This window comes from Melanostigma gelatinosum (assembly GCF_949748355.1).
Source record: "Melanostigma gelatinosum genome assembly, chromosome: 19".
NCBI lineage: Eukaryota > Metazoa > Chordata > Actinopteri > Perciformes > Zoarcidae > Melanostigma > Melanostigma gelatinosum.
In genome coordinates, this window is record NC_136652.1 from 15,519,461 (window position 1) to 15,534,015 (window position 14,555).

The following is a 14,555-nucleotide window of genomic DNA, read 5'->3' on the forward strand; positions in this document are numbered from 1 at the left end:
GACTAAAATAACACAAAGAAATAAAGATGATAAGGAATCAATGGTGTGACGATGAACTGCAGCACGCTCAATGGTAGGCAGGTATCCGGACACAGACACGAAGCCCACCAAAGATGCTGCGTGCAGACTCACACACACACACACACAAACCCCTTATGTCATATTTCAGCTGTATGTACCGTAACTATACTGATTATACTGATGCCTTTTTCCCAAGGCACTGAACTCTACTGCCCTGCCTGCACACAGCAAGAGCCCCGCTGAATAATGCAGACTAACGAAGGACAGTCAACAGGGTGCTTTCTAAACGCTGTCACACCCTGCCAGCTTGTGCTAAAGATCTGTTGGCAGAACCTGTTTCAATAGTACAACAACCTTCATTATTAGCGCACTTATATTTGCTCTCCCTGTTTGTTTGCTTCGGCAATAATGTGGCATCAACAGCCTCTGCTTTAGAATGTAGTGTTTAAGTTTGAGAGTGGAGCAAACCCGGTAACAAATACGTGCGCACGCAAACAAATGAATGAACCTTTACAATCAATACAAACACAAGGTTGCAGGACCAATATCCTAAACACACACACACACACAGCCTCAACGTGACCCCGCCCCAGTTACCCGCTGCCTCACCCTGAACATTGGACAGCACTGCAGATTAGACATTATGTTGAAGCAAATCATAAAGTCGCTGAGCAATAGCCCATCAAAAAAAAAAGAAAAAATGGCTCCTGTTATACTTTTAAAGATGTTTCTTTGAGGTGAGTTGAATAAGAACATTGGGGTTTTTGCAGCTGTCACCTAGATTGGATGTGATATTTTCCATCACACCAATGATTCACTGTCAACAACACTGCGATAATCCAGTCCAAACATTGGGGAGTTTTATTAACCTGCCACACACACACAGACACAAAGAGAGAGAGAGAGAGACAGAGAGAGAGAGAGAGAGAGAGAGAGAGAGAGAGAGTGCGAGAAAGAGAGAGAGAGAGAGCGAGCGAGAGCGAGAGAGAGAGCGAGAGAGAGAGGGAGACAGAGAGAGAGAGAGAGATAGAGACAGAGAGAGAGAGAGAGAGAGAGAGCGAGAGCGAGAGAGCGAGAGAGAGAGCGAGAGAGAGAGAGAGAGCGAGAGAGAGAGAGCGAGAGATAGAGAGAGAGAGAGAGAGAGAGAGAGCGAGAGAGAGAGAGAGAGAGAGAGAGAGAGACAGTCCTGTGGACAACCATTATTTGAAAGCTTGAACTGCAGCTATAAATAAAGACATTGATTGTGATGATAACCTTCGGAGCCTGCTGGTCAACATGTAAATAATGAGACCCACGCACTCGCTATTTCGGCCCGGCACGACTGGAAACACTCGCCTTTTATTTAGGTTGATGCAATGGCTAGAAAACACTGAGATATTTCTCTGAAAGTCTCTCAGGTTTGACACATAATGTTGAACACTGATTGCATGAAGCAGTGATTCATCCAGCAACTGATTCCAGGAGAGAACGGGCAATGGGGAATTAGCAGAGACAACTTTAAAAAATGGGGGTATTTCTGTCTGCTTGTCAGCTGCACAGGAGCAACATGATGCCCGACCATCACCATTTTACTGATACTGGCAATGTACACTCCATACTGTCTGATTAGTCATTGATGGCCAAGTGTAATTACAGCTGAATACTCATAAGAGGCTCTGTGATAGAAAACAGGAGAGATCATGTGTTGAAGATGAGCTCTTTTACTGGATATTAAGGCTTTCCAGCACGTGCAGATCATCATGCTTTTACTGAATAGGCAACAACTGCATTGCCTCTCTGAGGGAAGCCATGGGAAAAAAACGGTTTATTTTGCTGTTTACAAGCCTGCAAAGGTGCAACGTTTGCACTTTAAACACATGGAGCCATCCTGTTTTGTCACCATGACATCTAACTCTGAAAGTCACAAGTGATATATCGACACACTCACCTGCAGGCTGTGTGTGGATCAGGAGAGTAGATGAATGTCTGTCCAGCCTATAAAGGCCGCATGGATCATGGGAGTCAAATAATCACCCTGAACTGCTCACAAGATCCACTCCCAGCTGTGGAGAAGTATTCGCTGTGTGTTCAATATCAGAGATCTGCTTGACCCCCAGACACACCTGAGCAGATACAAACATGCAGTTTGCAACCTCTCTTCAGCATTACTTCATCTTCTAGCGCCGCACACTTTCTCAGCTTGCATTGCCATGTCTGCTCTTCAGCTTCCAGTATTTTTTCTTCTCTTCGGCTCTCTCTCTCTCTGTCTCACCCTCGATCTTTTCCTAGTTGTCTATCTGTCAATCTCAGCAGGTCTGGTGTTGAATCATTAACGATAACCTGAGGCTCCTCCCACCACACCAGGTAGAGGTACACAGGCAAGAAGAAGAGGAGGAGGAGGATGGACTGGAAAAAGCTCAATTTGCGGTGTGAAAAAATCATGCTCAGCTGCCAAAATGCACATTTGAACCAGATTTTTTTTGCCTGATTTCAATGCATCTTATTGTTGTCTCTCAAAAGTAGTCTGTTTTTGTTTTTTTTACTTGAAAACATAACTGCTGATTTGGGATTTCTGCGACATTTAGCTGTGATATATTATTTCCTGCTGACAAAGAAGACAAATACCCGAGTGGAGGAATAAGTAAATCATGAGAAAGTCAAGATGACAGAAAGGGGAAGTGAATTCTTCTACTTTCATATTTTTGTAAGCAGAGGAAAAAGATCCAGTTTTTCAAAGACAATCTCTTTATAATGTGATCACAGCGAGTGCCTTTCCCCCCCGAGAGTCACGTTCACATACGTGCCAGCTGGAGTTGAGGGTAATCATGAAAGCTGAGGGCAACCAGGACAACTCTGATTTTATCTGCCAGAGTTAGAAAGTGCCTATTAGGCTTTTCCACAGAGTAAACGCCTGGATGTTTTCCAGGCCGCATGAACCTGAATGAGGCTGAAGGGTTAGCATTGTGACAGAGGGTGTGGGCCTTTACTGTTCACAGTTAATTATTGATACTCTGACTGGTTAATGAACGACATCGACCCCGCCGATCAGAGATAAAAGGTTCTCGGTCCCGGCTGTGGAACAGGAGGGAACTCAGTAACTGGCTGTGTATGTTGCGTGCCCTTTTTTCCATTAGGACCAATATGGTGATTTGTGTTGATCAGAACAAACCCAGGCTGGATTAGGCGTCGCTACGACTTATGAGACCCGAGATTTTACGGACGTCTTCCGTTTACGATCACTTCCAGATGTTGAATCACAAACTGAGAATTCAATTTTCATTTTTATCATTCTTTAATTCAAGTGTATTTCACAAAAACCCAAATCGATTGTTCATAATGCCCAAAGTTCTTTCAGACTAAGGCTAACAATCTTAACTGTTATTGCAAAGACTCTGTGATTGAGGTTACAGCTCATACAGAAACAAATTTTAAAAAGCATTTGCCCATTAAAAATACACATCAATTAAAGTGAAAGTGTTTAACATCTGCAAAGAGCTGATGAGCAAATAAACTCAATATGCCAACAATTACCAACATTTGCCGCTATAAGCTTCACATTTCTGGAACTGCAGCTTCTAGTAATAGTGACATAAATCATACGTTCCCTTGGCACTGTCATTATAAAATGATGCATTTAATTCATCAATGCACTATTGGTGTTACACACACGCATATTAAAAACCCTCTACATGGTCTCGACTAGTTTGAAAAGACATTCAGTTCACACACCAAGCGGGATAAAATCAGTGACTAAACTCAAAGCAAATGGCCACCTCGAACTACGAACTAGATACATCTGTTTAAAATCTATTGCCCATTCCCCAAACAATGTGCATCAGTGGGGGGGGGGAAACAAAAGGCAGAGAACAACACGCACAGATTCAAAAAACGCTGTTAAATTATTGACAGCAGGTACAAAATACCTCAAGTACTTTTTACAGCGTCAGCTTATTCACCTCTGATGTATTGCATAATTTACATGGCAACCAAGCACACTGCAAAGAGCATATACAAGCACACAATACTTTTACACGTTTACATTTCAGCTTTTTTGACTTCAAATCAAAAGAACTCAGATGATGAAGCTGTCTTACAATGGCCGTGAGAGTTTCCTTCATGGCAGATATGTGTTGTCCTGCTGTGTGGGTGTTTTCAGGTTGAGACTAACAGTTTTAATAACTGAACTGTTAGCAGGATTACCTCAAAGTACGGTATGCATTGAGAAAGAGGGCGAAGATGTAGGGGGGGGGGGGAGATAATCCTTTGAGGAATGTTACACACTGGAAGGAACACAAGTCTAACTTACGAGGCAAAACAAACAGCATATCTGTAGAGCTGTGTTGTTTTCACATTCAGTTCATTTCTATTTAAAATTACATTTTCAAATAGTATTTAAACTTAAAACACTCGTTTTCTATCGATAATTGTGCATTTTGGTTTCAACACGCGTAGTGCTGCAAGAGAGAAACGTCATTAAAATCGATTCACAGTCTATTGACTTCTTTTAAACCAATATATCAATTTAGTTGTTTTGAGTGTGCATTGATGCAATAGTCGGCATTGACTTAGTTATGCACTTTTCTTTTGTTTTTAATCACCCTGAGAAGATGAGGAGGTAGATAGCATCGCTGCAGTGAGGTCGTATGATTGTACAATACAGTCGGTCATTCTCTGTGCACACATCGAGGAGACCCGACGTTTCTGTGGCATGACGACGACATGCAAAGCGGAGCAATGCGTTTTAGTGACGAAGATGCCGGTGACTTCATATTCTCCTCAGCTCGCAGCAATCCTATAGTTCAGAGTACAAACAAGAGTGATGGGGGTGAAGAGGTTGATCAGCTGCTTTGCTCGTCCTTAATGCCACAGGCTTTCCTGATGTCCTTGGGGTGCTCGAAGGCGGCTTGGACGAACTGGCCAAACAGGCGCTCGATGTAGCTTTCACCCCGGGGAAACAAACCCTGCAGGAAGGCGATGTGTCCGCCGCAGGCCGTCAGCAACAGAGCGACATTCGGCAGGCTCTGGATCGTGGTCAACGGTAAGGCTGAGCGTCGAGCAGGAAACACATGGGAAAAGATTTCGTGAGCTAGACTTGCTAAAACATTAAATAGGACACTTCTTTTGTAGCATGGAGACTGACATATTCACCACAGCACAGGAGAAGGGATTAAAGAGCAGCTTCACGGGTTTTTAGGTGGAAACACATAAATTCAAACCCACACACACACACACACACACACTACCACCACATCCCGTTTTCAGCCATTTTAACAATAACATCCGGCAGTCAATTCATAGAACTGATCAGAAAAAAATAAAAGTGAAACATCATCCATCGTCTCCTGTTGCTTACTCACCGTGCTGGGGAGAGAAGGGGTCATCAGCAGCGTTGAGACACAAGATGGGAACCGCTGTATTATGGAGTTTGTTGTCCGGGCTGGCATCGAAGTAATAGTCCGTGCAAGATTCATAACCAAACAGCAAAGTGGTGAAGCGTTCGTCAAACTCGCGGATCGTCTGCGCCTAGAGGAGAGGGGATGAAAAGGAAAGACCATCAAACACACTGGAAAAGGAAATAGGAAACTATGATCGAAAAGTAAAAGTAAAGAACGGACAATACCTTCAAGACGTGGTCGAAGTCCACCACTTTCTCCAGAACCTTCCTGTGCCTGTGAGAAACATGGGTTTTTTTTTGTAAACCGAGTCAACAACAAATGTTTAAACTAACCACAGAAATTCATGAAAATGCAACTTATCCGACCTGGTGACAGAACGACACAGGCCGGCGGTGAGGTATCTGTTGAACAGCAGCCAGTTGAGCGGCTCTTCCATTGAGGCGGCAGACTTCAGTGCGTTCCAGGGGCTTGAGATGGTGAAACCCGCCACCATCCCGGAGTCTGAACGCTTACGGGCCAGATAGTTTAATAATAACATGCTGTACAGGGTGACAGGAGAGAAGGTTACAGGAAAAGACGACAGCAATTTGACAAAAGGCAGAGAGGAAACAAAGAAAAGAAAATAAACTTTCATCAGAGAAATGCAAGCCCTTGGAAACCATCACACTATATGCACAGACTCACCCTCCCAAGGACACACCAGCACCAAGCACGGGGGCAGATGGGTAAAGTCCTTTAATGTGGTGCACCACATGCTCGAGATCTGAGGTATTGGCTGCACAGTAGGTGACAGGCGTCTGAAGTGAGCAGAGGGGCAGAGGAGGAGCGTTATACGCTGCGTTCAAATGCCAGATTTTGAGTTTTAACTCCTGCAACAAATCCAGTGAAAAGACCAAAACCAACATTGCCTCAGTTGGTCTCGCAATACTTTTCAACTACGCTGCCTGTCTGTAGCATTGAAAAAGATAAAATTAAGATGTAGATCTTTAAAACTGGGACACAAAAAAAAGGCATTTTCTGGTCACTGTAGTTTCTCACACAAAGGTTACTCAAACAGGTGTAAATAGTGCGTTTGTTTGGGACTATTTTCAGCCGCGGATTAATACACAATATGGTGCTCTAGTCGTGTTTGACTAAAATGAAATTACAGGGCAATGTCCATCCACAGTAGAGCTCACTGACGTGTTAATAATAGATTTTTGGGAGATCTATGGCACAGACTCACAGTAGAAGCTATATGAGGCTTTGGATACACTGAACAATAATTGTTAAATGTATTGTTCTCAATTCGCTTTGGTCTTTTCATGGGATTTTTTGACAGTCAGAAAAATAATCCGTAATAAAAAATCATAATAAATATCCGGTTTTATTATTTCCGCCAGCAGATCATGTATTAGGTTGTGTGTGTGTGTGTGTGTGTGTGTGTGTGTGTGTGTGTGTGTGTATGTCTGTCTACTGCTAAACCCGCATACTGCTGGACCCTTCAGCCTAATATTCATGGTTGCAGTGATTTACACTTATCAAAAACATATTTCATGAACTGTTTTCTACCGTCACTGACTGACTGACACCTCACTACTCTGAACCAGCTCGTGATCAGCAACTGCTTGGTGAGAGTGAAATATGCGTTTGCTACGTTTGCGGTCTAGACGGTGGGTAATTGAGGTTTGTAGTGGTCATTGCAGACACCCTCGGGCGTAGATCTGCACTCTGAGTCTCTTTTCTAGCTCTTAAAAAACTTTTGTAAATAGCAGCGGAATTAAATGTGGCATGGTCATAGATTATTACGTAATAATTGCACTCACCAACAACTCTTCCCCTCCAAGCCCTCTGTTGTTGAAAACCACACATCTGGGGAAAAAAAATACATGATCTGTGATCACAGCTACAGCAGCTACTGGACATTAAATTCAAGAATTATATCATTAAAGGGGTGGGGGGGGGGGGGACAAGTGGGGGGCACCACGGACCTGTAGCCGCGGCGGGTGGCCTGGTTGAGGGCATGCAGCACATAGGACTCCCTGCTGTTTCCTATCAGGCCTGGGAGGATCAGTACTGTGGGACGTGTAGAGGACTCTGGGTAGGTCGCACTGTCCTTATTGTCCATCCAGTCCAGAGATATCTGACCCCCATCAACCGTACTTATCAGCTCACTGAAGGATGAAGGGAGGATTACTAGCACACACGTACTTAAACACTGTATAAAATATATATATATAGATATATATATATATCTATATATATATATATAGATATATAGATACTGTAGAAAAGATAAGAGGATGACTGGGAACTCGTGCCGGAGGTTCATCCTACTTGCGATAATTGACGTGGGGTCTGGACTTGAGGACGGCACAGACCAGTGTTTGCAGCCGGCCTCCCCAGCACCACGGAGTGGGACTGAAGGGCTCAGCCACCACAGGACAGTGCTTGTGAAGGAATGCACTGAACGCCTGGCTCGAGACCAGGGCCGGTGTCTGAGAGTTTAAGAGACCAAATTTAAAAAAACACAGGTTTCTTGACATTAGTAGTTGTGACAGACAAGCATGCGTGCAACACCAGATAGTATATTATGAGAGGTATATGCAGCTTTAAAAGCAGGGTGTGTATGTGTGTGTTTACAGGGCGTGGTAAACAGTACAGTGTCTACAGGATCTGACAAACACAACCCAATATAATGTATTCTTTCTCTATGAAGTATGGAAACACAACTAACATGCACACTTTCATACTACATGGAGTGGTTAACTTGCCCATCTGGACCGTAGCATACAACATGAGTATTATAAACCAACACTGATTGAGTAGTTGACATATAATAAAAGGCTGGAAGTTGGATTAAATTTAAAGTAATATATCAAGTTAGAACAGCAAACATTTGCAGGTCCTGGATTTGCTGTTTTTCAGTTTTATATCATTGTAAATGTAATATAATATTAACCGGTAACACTGTGTTTTAATCTCCCTGTAACACGTTTCAGTGTTTATTAATGTGGCTGTCAACAATTATGACTATAGGTCGTATGTAGTTGTGCTCAAGGCTGAAAAAGATATATTTCATATATGATTACAACTATTACAACTATGTTCAACTATGTTATCGAGCATCAACAACTTATAATAGGATTTTTTATTTTTTTTAAATAAAGATAGACAGATATATTAGACAAGGACAAACAAATAAAACACAGTAAAAACCTCAAACAAAAACTAATTGATTAAATAAATGAGAAGAAAAGAAGAACAGGAGATAGAGAAGAGGTGGTGTGTAGTGTGGTCATTGTCTAGCCTTGACCACAGTGACTGACCTGACTCTTGCGGCCCCACAGATAGTACAGTGCGGCCGTGAGGGAGCAGATGAACACCGTGCAAGGCCTGGAAACACACTCCCAACATATTCTCCATAGCTCCCAATGAGACAACAACATTGCTATTGTCTTATTTAGTTTAGCTGCAGAAGAGAGCTAACCGGCTAGCTGACGGTACTTAGGGAGGTTAAATGGCTCCTTTTAACCGACACAACGGGGACAGTAGTTACAGTAATGCCTGACAACCTGCCTTCATCACCACCAGCTATACCGTTAAAGATGTTGTTTTACAGCCGCTCCTTTGCTCCGAGACGTCCCATCACCTCTCTGTCAAGTGATGGCAAAAAAAAAAGCCGCTATCTTTTCATTGACCGGTGTTTCCTCCGGGAGCTGCTGCTGCTGCTTCCTGGTTTCTGTCAGACCCGCAACCGAAGATCGTATGTTTTAAAAAAGAGACGCCTCCAATGTCAGAGGGCGTCTTTAGCTCACGTTATAACGGTCCGCCTTCACCGTGTATGAGGGTTCGTTAGGGGTATTCACAGACGGACTACAAATATGGACGTTGACTTACGCGCATGCGCAGTTCTTCTTCTGTGTTATTTAACGCCGGCCGGTTGGCAACAATCGCATGAGGTGCATTACCACCACATTCTGTACCACTTTTAACAAGGTTGGGGGTTTCATTATGTAAAGTGCATTTCTTGCTTTCCCTTTTTTTTCACAAGGCCACAGATTAATTCGGTGTAATTTATCATCACATGGCTTGCAGGAGTTTCAGAAAAAGAAAAAACAGTATCAGTTGGGTGTGTTCTTGTTGCATGAAGCGCACAATTGTGCTTGAACATTTGCACCTGACTTTAAAGATAGAGTCACCATTGTGTTTCCTAGAAATGGAAGCAGAGTGAGAACTCTTTCTTGCATATCCCAGCTTTGTAAGAATTAAAAAAACATCCTTATCCTTATCCTAGTATGCAAATATAAACTTTACATACAGCCTCACTCAAAACGGCACCATTTTAGATAGGCGAACTTTGTTTTATTACAGACTTTTGAATTCCTTTGTGAAGCTGTAAAATTGATCTAATTTGGAGAAAACACTGGAGATAAACATAGTGATTTATCTACAACAATAACAAAGCAAGCACTAAAGTACTTGTTTCACAATTTATTCCTTGTTGATTGCATGACATCTCTCAATATTTTCATTGCGTGTCTTACAAAATAAGGTCTTCCTTTAAATCTTTCCTGATTGACTTGATTTGAGGATCTTCTGCAGCCAGGACTCATTAGTTGAGTGGGATTCCTGTAACCACCTCTGACTCAATACCACACTCATCATTTCCACGCTTGATCTTGAAGAACCCTGAAATAAGACGACACAAAAAAATGATTTAAACTTCTTAACCATATCGCTCATTGCCAAATGTATTATGTAACATAAAGAATAAGTGACCACGAAACATGACGTCCCAAACCCTGGTTGTGTGTCTGAGAGTATAAGAGACCAAATTAAAAAAAACACAGGTTTCTTGACATTAGTAGTTGTGACAGACAAGCATGCATGCAACACCAGATAATATATTATGAGAGGTATATGCAGCTTTAAAAGCAGGGTGTGTATGTGTGTGTTTACAGGGCGTGGTAAACAGTACAGTGTCTACAGGATCTGACAAACACAACCCAATATGATGTATTCTTTCTCTATGAAGTATGGAAACACAACTAACATGCACACTTTCATACTACATGGAGTGGTTAACTTGCCCATCTGGACCGTAGCATACAACATGAGTATTATAAACCAACACTGATTGAGTAGTTGACATATAATAAAAGGCTGGAAGTTGGATTCAATTTAAAGTAATATATCAAGTTAGAACAGCAAACATTTGCAGGTCCTGGATTTGCTGTTATGTAAAGTGCATTTCTTGCTTTCCCTTTTTTTTTTACAAGGCCACAGATTAATTCGGTGTAATTTATCATCACATGGCTTGCAGGAGTTTCAGAAAAAGAAAAAAAAGTATCAGTTGGGTGTGTTCTTGTTGCATGAAGCGCACAATTGTGCTTGAACATTTGCACCTGACTTTAAAGATAGAGTCACCATTGTGTTTCCTAGAAATGGATGCAGAGTGAGAACTCTTTCCTGCGTATCCCAGCTTTGTAAGAATTAAAAAAACATCCTTATCCTTATCCTAGTATGCAAATATAAACTTTACATACAGCCTCACTCAAAACGGCACCATTTTAGATAGGCGAACTTTGTTTAATTACAGACTTTTGAATTCCTTTGTGAAGCTGTAAAATGGATCTAATTTGGAGAAAACACTGGAGATAAACATAGTGATTTATCTACAACAATAACAAAGCAAGCACTAAAGTTCTTGTTTCACAATTTATTCCTTGTTGATTGCATGACATCTCTCAATATTTTCATTTCGTGTCTTACAAAATAAGGTCTTCCTTTAAATCTTTCTTGATTGACTTGATTTGAGGATCTTCTGCAGCCAGGACTCATTAGTTGAGTGGGATTCCTGTAACCACCTCTGACTCGATACCACACTCATCATTTCCACGCTTGATCTTGAAGAACCCTGAAATAAGACGACACAAAAAAATGATTTAAACTTCTTAACCATATCGCTCATTGCCAAATGTATTATGTAACATAAAGAATAAGTGACCACGAAACATGACGTCCCAAACCCTGGTTTTGTCGCACCTTTATCTCCCCAGTCACTGTTCCAGGAGTTCGCAGCCAGCCAGTAGGGCGTCTTGTTCTCCTCCCCCCAACCGAGGATCTTGATGGCATGACCGCCCAGCATATCACCTGTCACATGCTGGTACACACCTACAGTAGAGTAGCATCGAGTGCAATAACAAAGGCGTTAAAGGACAACAGTGGTGTTTCCTCATCTTAACATCTATAAGAAATATTACAATGTATGTCAACCTGCCAAACAATCCCTACATTTATATTTTGCAGCACAGTTACACAAATTTAAGTTGACCTTTTCTTACTTATTTTTTTCTTGCTGTGTACAGAATACTTTTATCTCAATAATCCTTCAAATGCAACAGTCTGAGAAGGAAAAATCACTCTTTTACTGGTCACCACTCATGTCCACAATAAGGCCTTAATATGTGATGAGGTGTCACGTATCGCTTCATTTTAAGGGCTCGAGAGACAAAACAGTTGGGAACTGGTATCGTAGGATTCATATTTTGAATTTGGCCGGCATAATGATAATGTGTCTTTGACGACGTATAAAAAACAAGTAAATAAAGCAGGTCAAAGAAGGTTTCAAGTTTCAATTGAAACTGCTTCAATTGTAGTCAATTATTTAGTTTTCCTGCCTGCGGGCATGCTGCCGTGTGTTGAGGAGAGGTTTCTGTGCAAACAGTATACGGTTTCAGAGTACAGTAGCTAGTCGGGAGACAAAGTCAAATCGGCCTCACCAGTCTTGTACAGCAGAAAATCTGCATATACAGAGAACGCTGCCTCCACAGGCCCGTTCTTGTACAGCTCGGTCATGATCTGCTCCTGTTTGGATGGGACGCTGTAGGAGCTTTTGCCTGAACAGGGAGACACAGGAAACAAACGGATGTGTGACAGAGAAGCCACAGTATAGGACGGGGAAGTAACTGGATCATTTAGGAGGTCTGTACCCAAGTGTTTGTCCTTCTGATAGGACGGCGAGTATCCGTCAATGCACTGCTCTTCACACTTAGGAGTCTCCGTTTCACCCTGACAAGGAGGACGAGTCCCATTCACGTGATGCTCACAGGAAGCAATGCTGTAGGGTCGGCAGCCTGTCAAACACGCCACTGTTTCAGCTCAGACTGTACTTCCTTTTAATTACTTCCTGAAAAGCTGTATGAACCCATCTCAGTTCACACTTACCAACGTTGGAGCCGTACAGGCCTCCTGTCACCAGCCCTTTCTTTGCCCAGAAATCCCAAGCAGCCGAGGGATAACCACCAAAACAGCTGCGTCCACAAGACAAATAAAAACCCCACTGTTGTTTAACGTCCTCTTAAGAAGACCTGGAATACACTCATTTTGTTACTCAAATACTCACCCCATGCCGCATTCATCACAGCAGGACAGTAGATCTTCAGCAGAGATCTCCAAAGAGATCTTACCACTGCTGTGGATACATAACCTGTCGGATATCGCCTCCGCTGCCCCAAAGGCCTGTGGGAAATCAATCAAAGGGAACACAGGTTTAAGATATCTACTGGTTTCCCTCAACGGAGCAACTGATCTACCGCCGTCGCGTCTTTTTGTCGGTGTATCTCACCCAGCAGGACCCACATGATCCCTGGTCTCTGATCTGTTGGATGGTGGAACAGTTGGGCCACTGTTGGCGGGCGTCGAAGCTGTCTGGAAGCTTCATGCCCGCGGTACTGTGAACCCTTGAACAAGAGAGGACGGTCACTGAGCACTGCAGATTGGATGAACCTGCTGACTATCACCTGGTGTGAGAAACTACACACACACACATATATCCATGCCCACACACTCATACGTGGTTAAACTTACACCTCTGGCAGCTTGGGTCCATTCAGTATCGTCCCACACAGTCCCTTCACATAGCTGATGTCGATGTTGTGAAAGTTCTGGCCGGCCTGGAGCGAGAGTAGTGGAGTTTAAATGAGAGATTACAGAAATCAAAGTATTCATGACCACAATTTCCTCAGGTGGCCATATCTCTTTCTCTCTCTCTCTCTGCATAGATAGTGACCAGAAATGCCCTGAATTTACTCACCGCCCAGGTGGTGTCGGCCTTGTTGATAAGCTCGACCATCTCTGAGGAGGCATGAGGAAGCTGAGGCCGAGCCTGTGTGACGGAGACCGTCACAAGTACACAAAAGAGAGCCAGCGGACGCATCCTGCAAAACAGAGGACAGTCAGACTTCGACATAATCACCTGGACTGCAGTCTGCCCACCACTGCTCGCACGGGAGAGGTTTCCGTTTTATGAGCCGTTGCAGCATGAGCATCACGAGGCTATGACAGTAAAACATTAGGACACACTGGAGTCTCTTCTTTCTTCTCAAAATATGGACATTATTTGACATTTCTGTTGTAATTCAAGTAACATCATTTGAAGTTGGACAGAGTTGCACATACACAAAGCAACTAGAGAACAAAAGATTGCAGGTAATGTATTTATTTGTCAGCGTGTAACTTTATGCTTTTGAAGTTAAAACCAATTCAAAATGATGGCCTTGTTATATTTTCACTGGCTAGAAAATCAGTTGTGATTTTGTGGACTTAAATCACAACGTATAGTTTGTGGTAAAATCTGACAAACAACTTTTTATTCATAAAACTATCAGAGAACAATATCAGCTGAATATAAAGTATATTTGTTGGTATACTAACCTGCATTAAGCCAGGCATACACAACATTAAACTCGTTTCTTATTGACAGTCAACTCAAAAGTAAAAACGTTATATACACCGAGTATCATTGAAAATATAATTTGAATTGTGAATGACCACTAAAAGAAAGAAAAAAAAAACTCCAAATATAAGTCTGAACTTTTACCTGTGTTGCAGTTGTTTCAATGGACTTTCTTCGGGGGCAATTCTTTTCTCTCACTGAACAAAACACACGTCTGCTCACTTCTTCCCGTGCTTTTTATGAGCAGCAAGTTATGGAATCACATGTCCGGTAAATCAATGCATCGGCAGTGAACATCTCATGTGACCTAACAAAAGTGTCTTTCCAAAGGTAGACAGGTGATCTTAAAATGAAGCGATAAAAGAGAACATGTGCAACTTATAATTGTCATAAACGTGATGGAAAATATTACTTTTTAATTATTTTTGCTTCATGTTGAC

The 14,555-nt window shown here is 42.3% G+C and overlaps 2 protein-coding genes across 2 annotated transcripts; both read right to left on the bottom strand.

Moving 5' to 3' along the window:
* Window positions 1-3,384: 3,384 nt before the first annotated feature.
* Window positions 3,385-9,062, bottom strand: LOC306792958 (phospholipase ABHD3-like). Its single transcript, XM_079290347.1, has 9 exons — window positions 8,705-9,062; window positions 7,713-7,873; window positions 7,367-7,549; window positions 7,202-7,247; window positions 6,081-6,193; window positions 5,762-5,935; window positions 5,621-5,669; window positions 5,358-5,523; window positions 3,385-5,044 (listed from the first exon to the last, which is right to left on the bottom strand). Exons 1-9 carry the CDS (start codon window positions 8,822-8,824, stop codon window positions 4,839-4,841), a joined length of 1,218 nt encoding a protein of 405 aa, XP_079146473.1. The 5' UTR covers window positions 8,825-9,062; the 3' UTR covers window positions 3,385-4,838.
* A 2,156-nt stretch (window positions 9,063-11,218) lies between these two features.
* On the bottom strand, window positions 11,219-13,596 carry ctsbb (cathepsin Bb; the record flags this gene model as incomplete). Its single annotated transcript, XM_079290769.1, has 9 exons — window positions 11,219-11,295; window positions 11,424-11,552; window positions 12,161-12,277; window positions 12,371-12,514; window positions 12,606-12,691; window positions 12,784-12,899; window positions 13,006-13,120; window positions 13,248-13,333; window positions 13,474-13,596. The coding sequence occupies 9 exons, from the start codon at window positions 13,594-13,596 to the stop codon at window positions 11,219-11,221; spliced, it is 993 nt and encodes a 330-aa protein (XP_079146895.1).
* Between the last annotated feature and the right edge of the window lie 959 nt (window positions 13,597-14,555).

Coding starts and splice junctions, on each gene's coding strand:
- LOC306792958 (XM_079290347.1), bottom strand. CDS start 8,824: ATGTTGTTGTCTCATTGGGAGCTATGGAGAATATGTTGGGAGTGTGTT. Junction 7,874..8,704: donor TGTGGGGCCGCAAGAGTCAG/GTCAGTCACTGT, acceptor TTAAACTCTCAG/ACACCGGCCCTGGTCTCGAG. Junction 5,936..6,080: donor GCTGGTGTGTCCTTGGGAGG/GTGAGTCTGTGC, acceptor CACCCTGTACAG/CATGTTATTATTAAACTATC.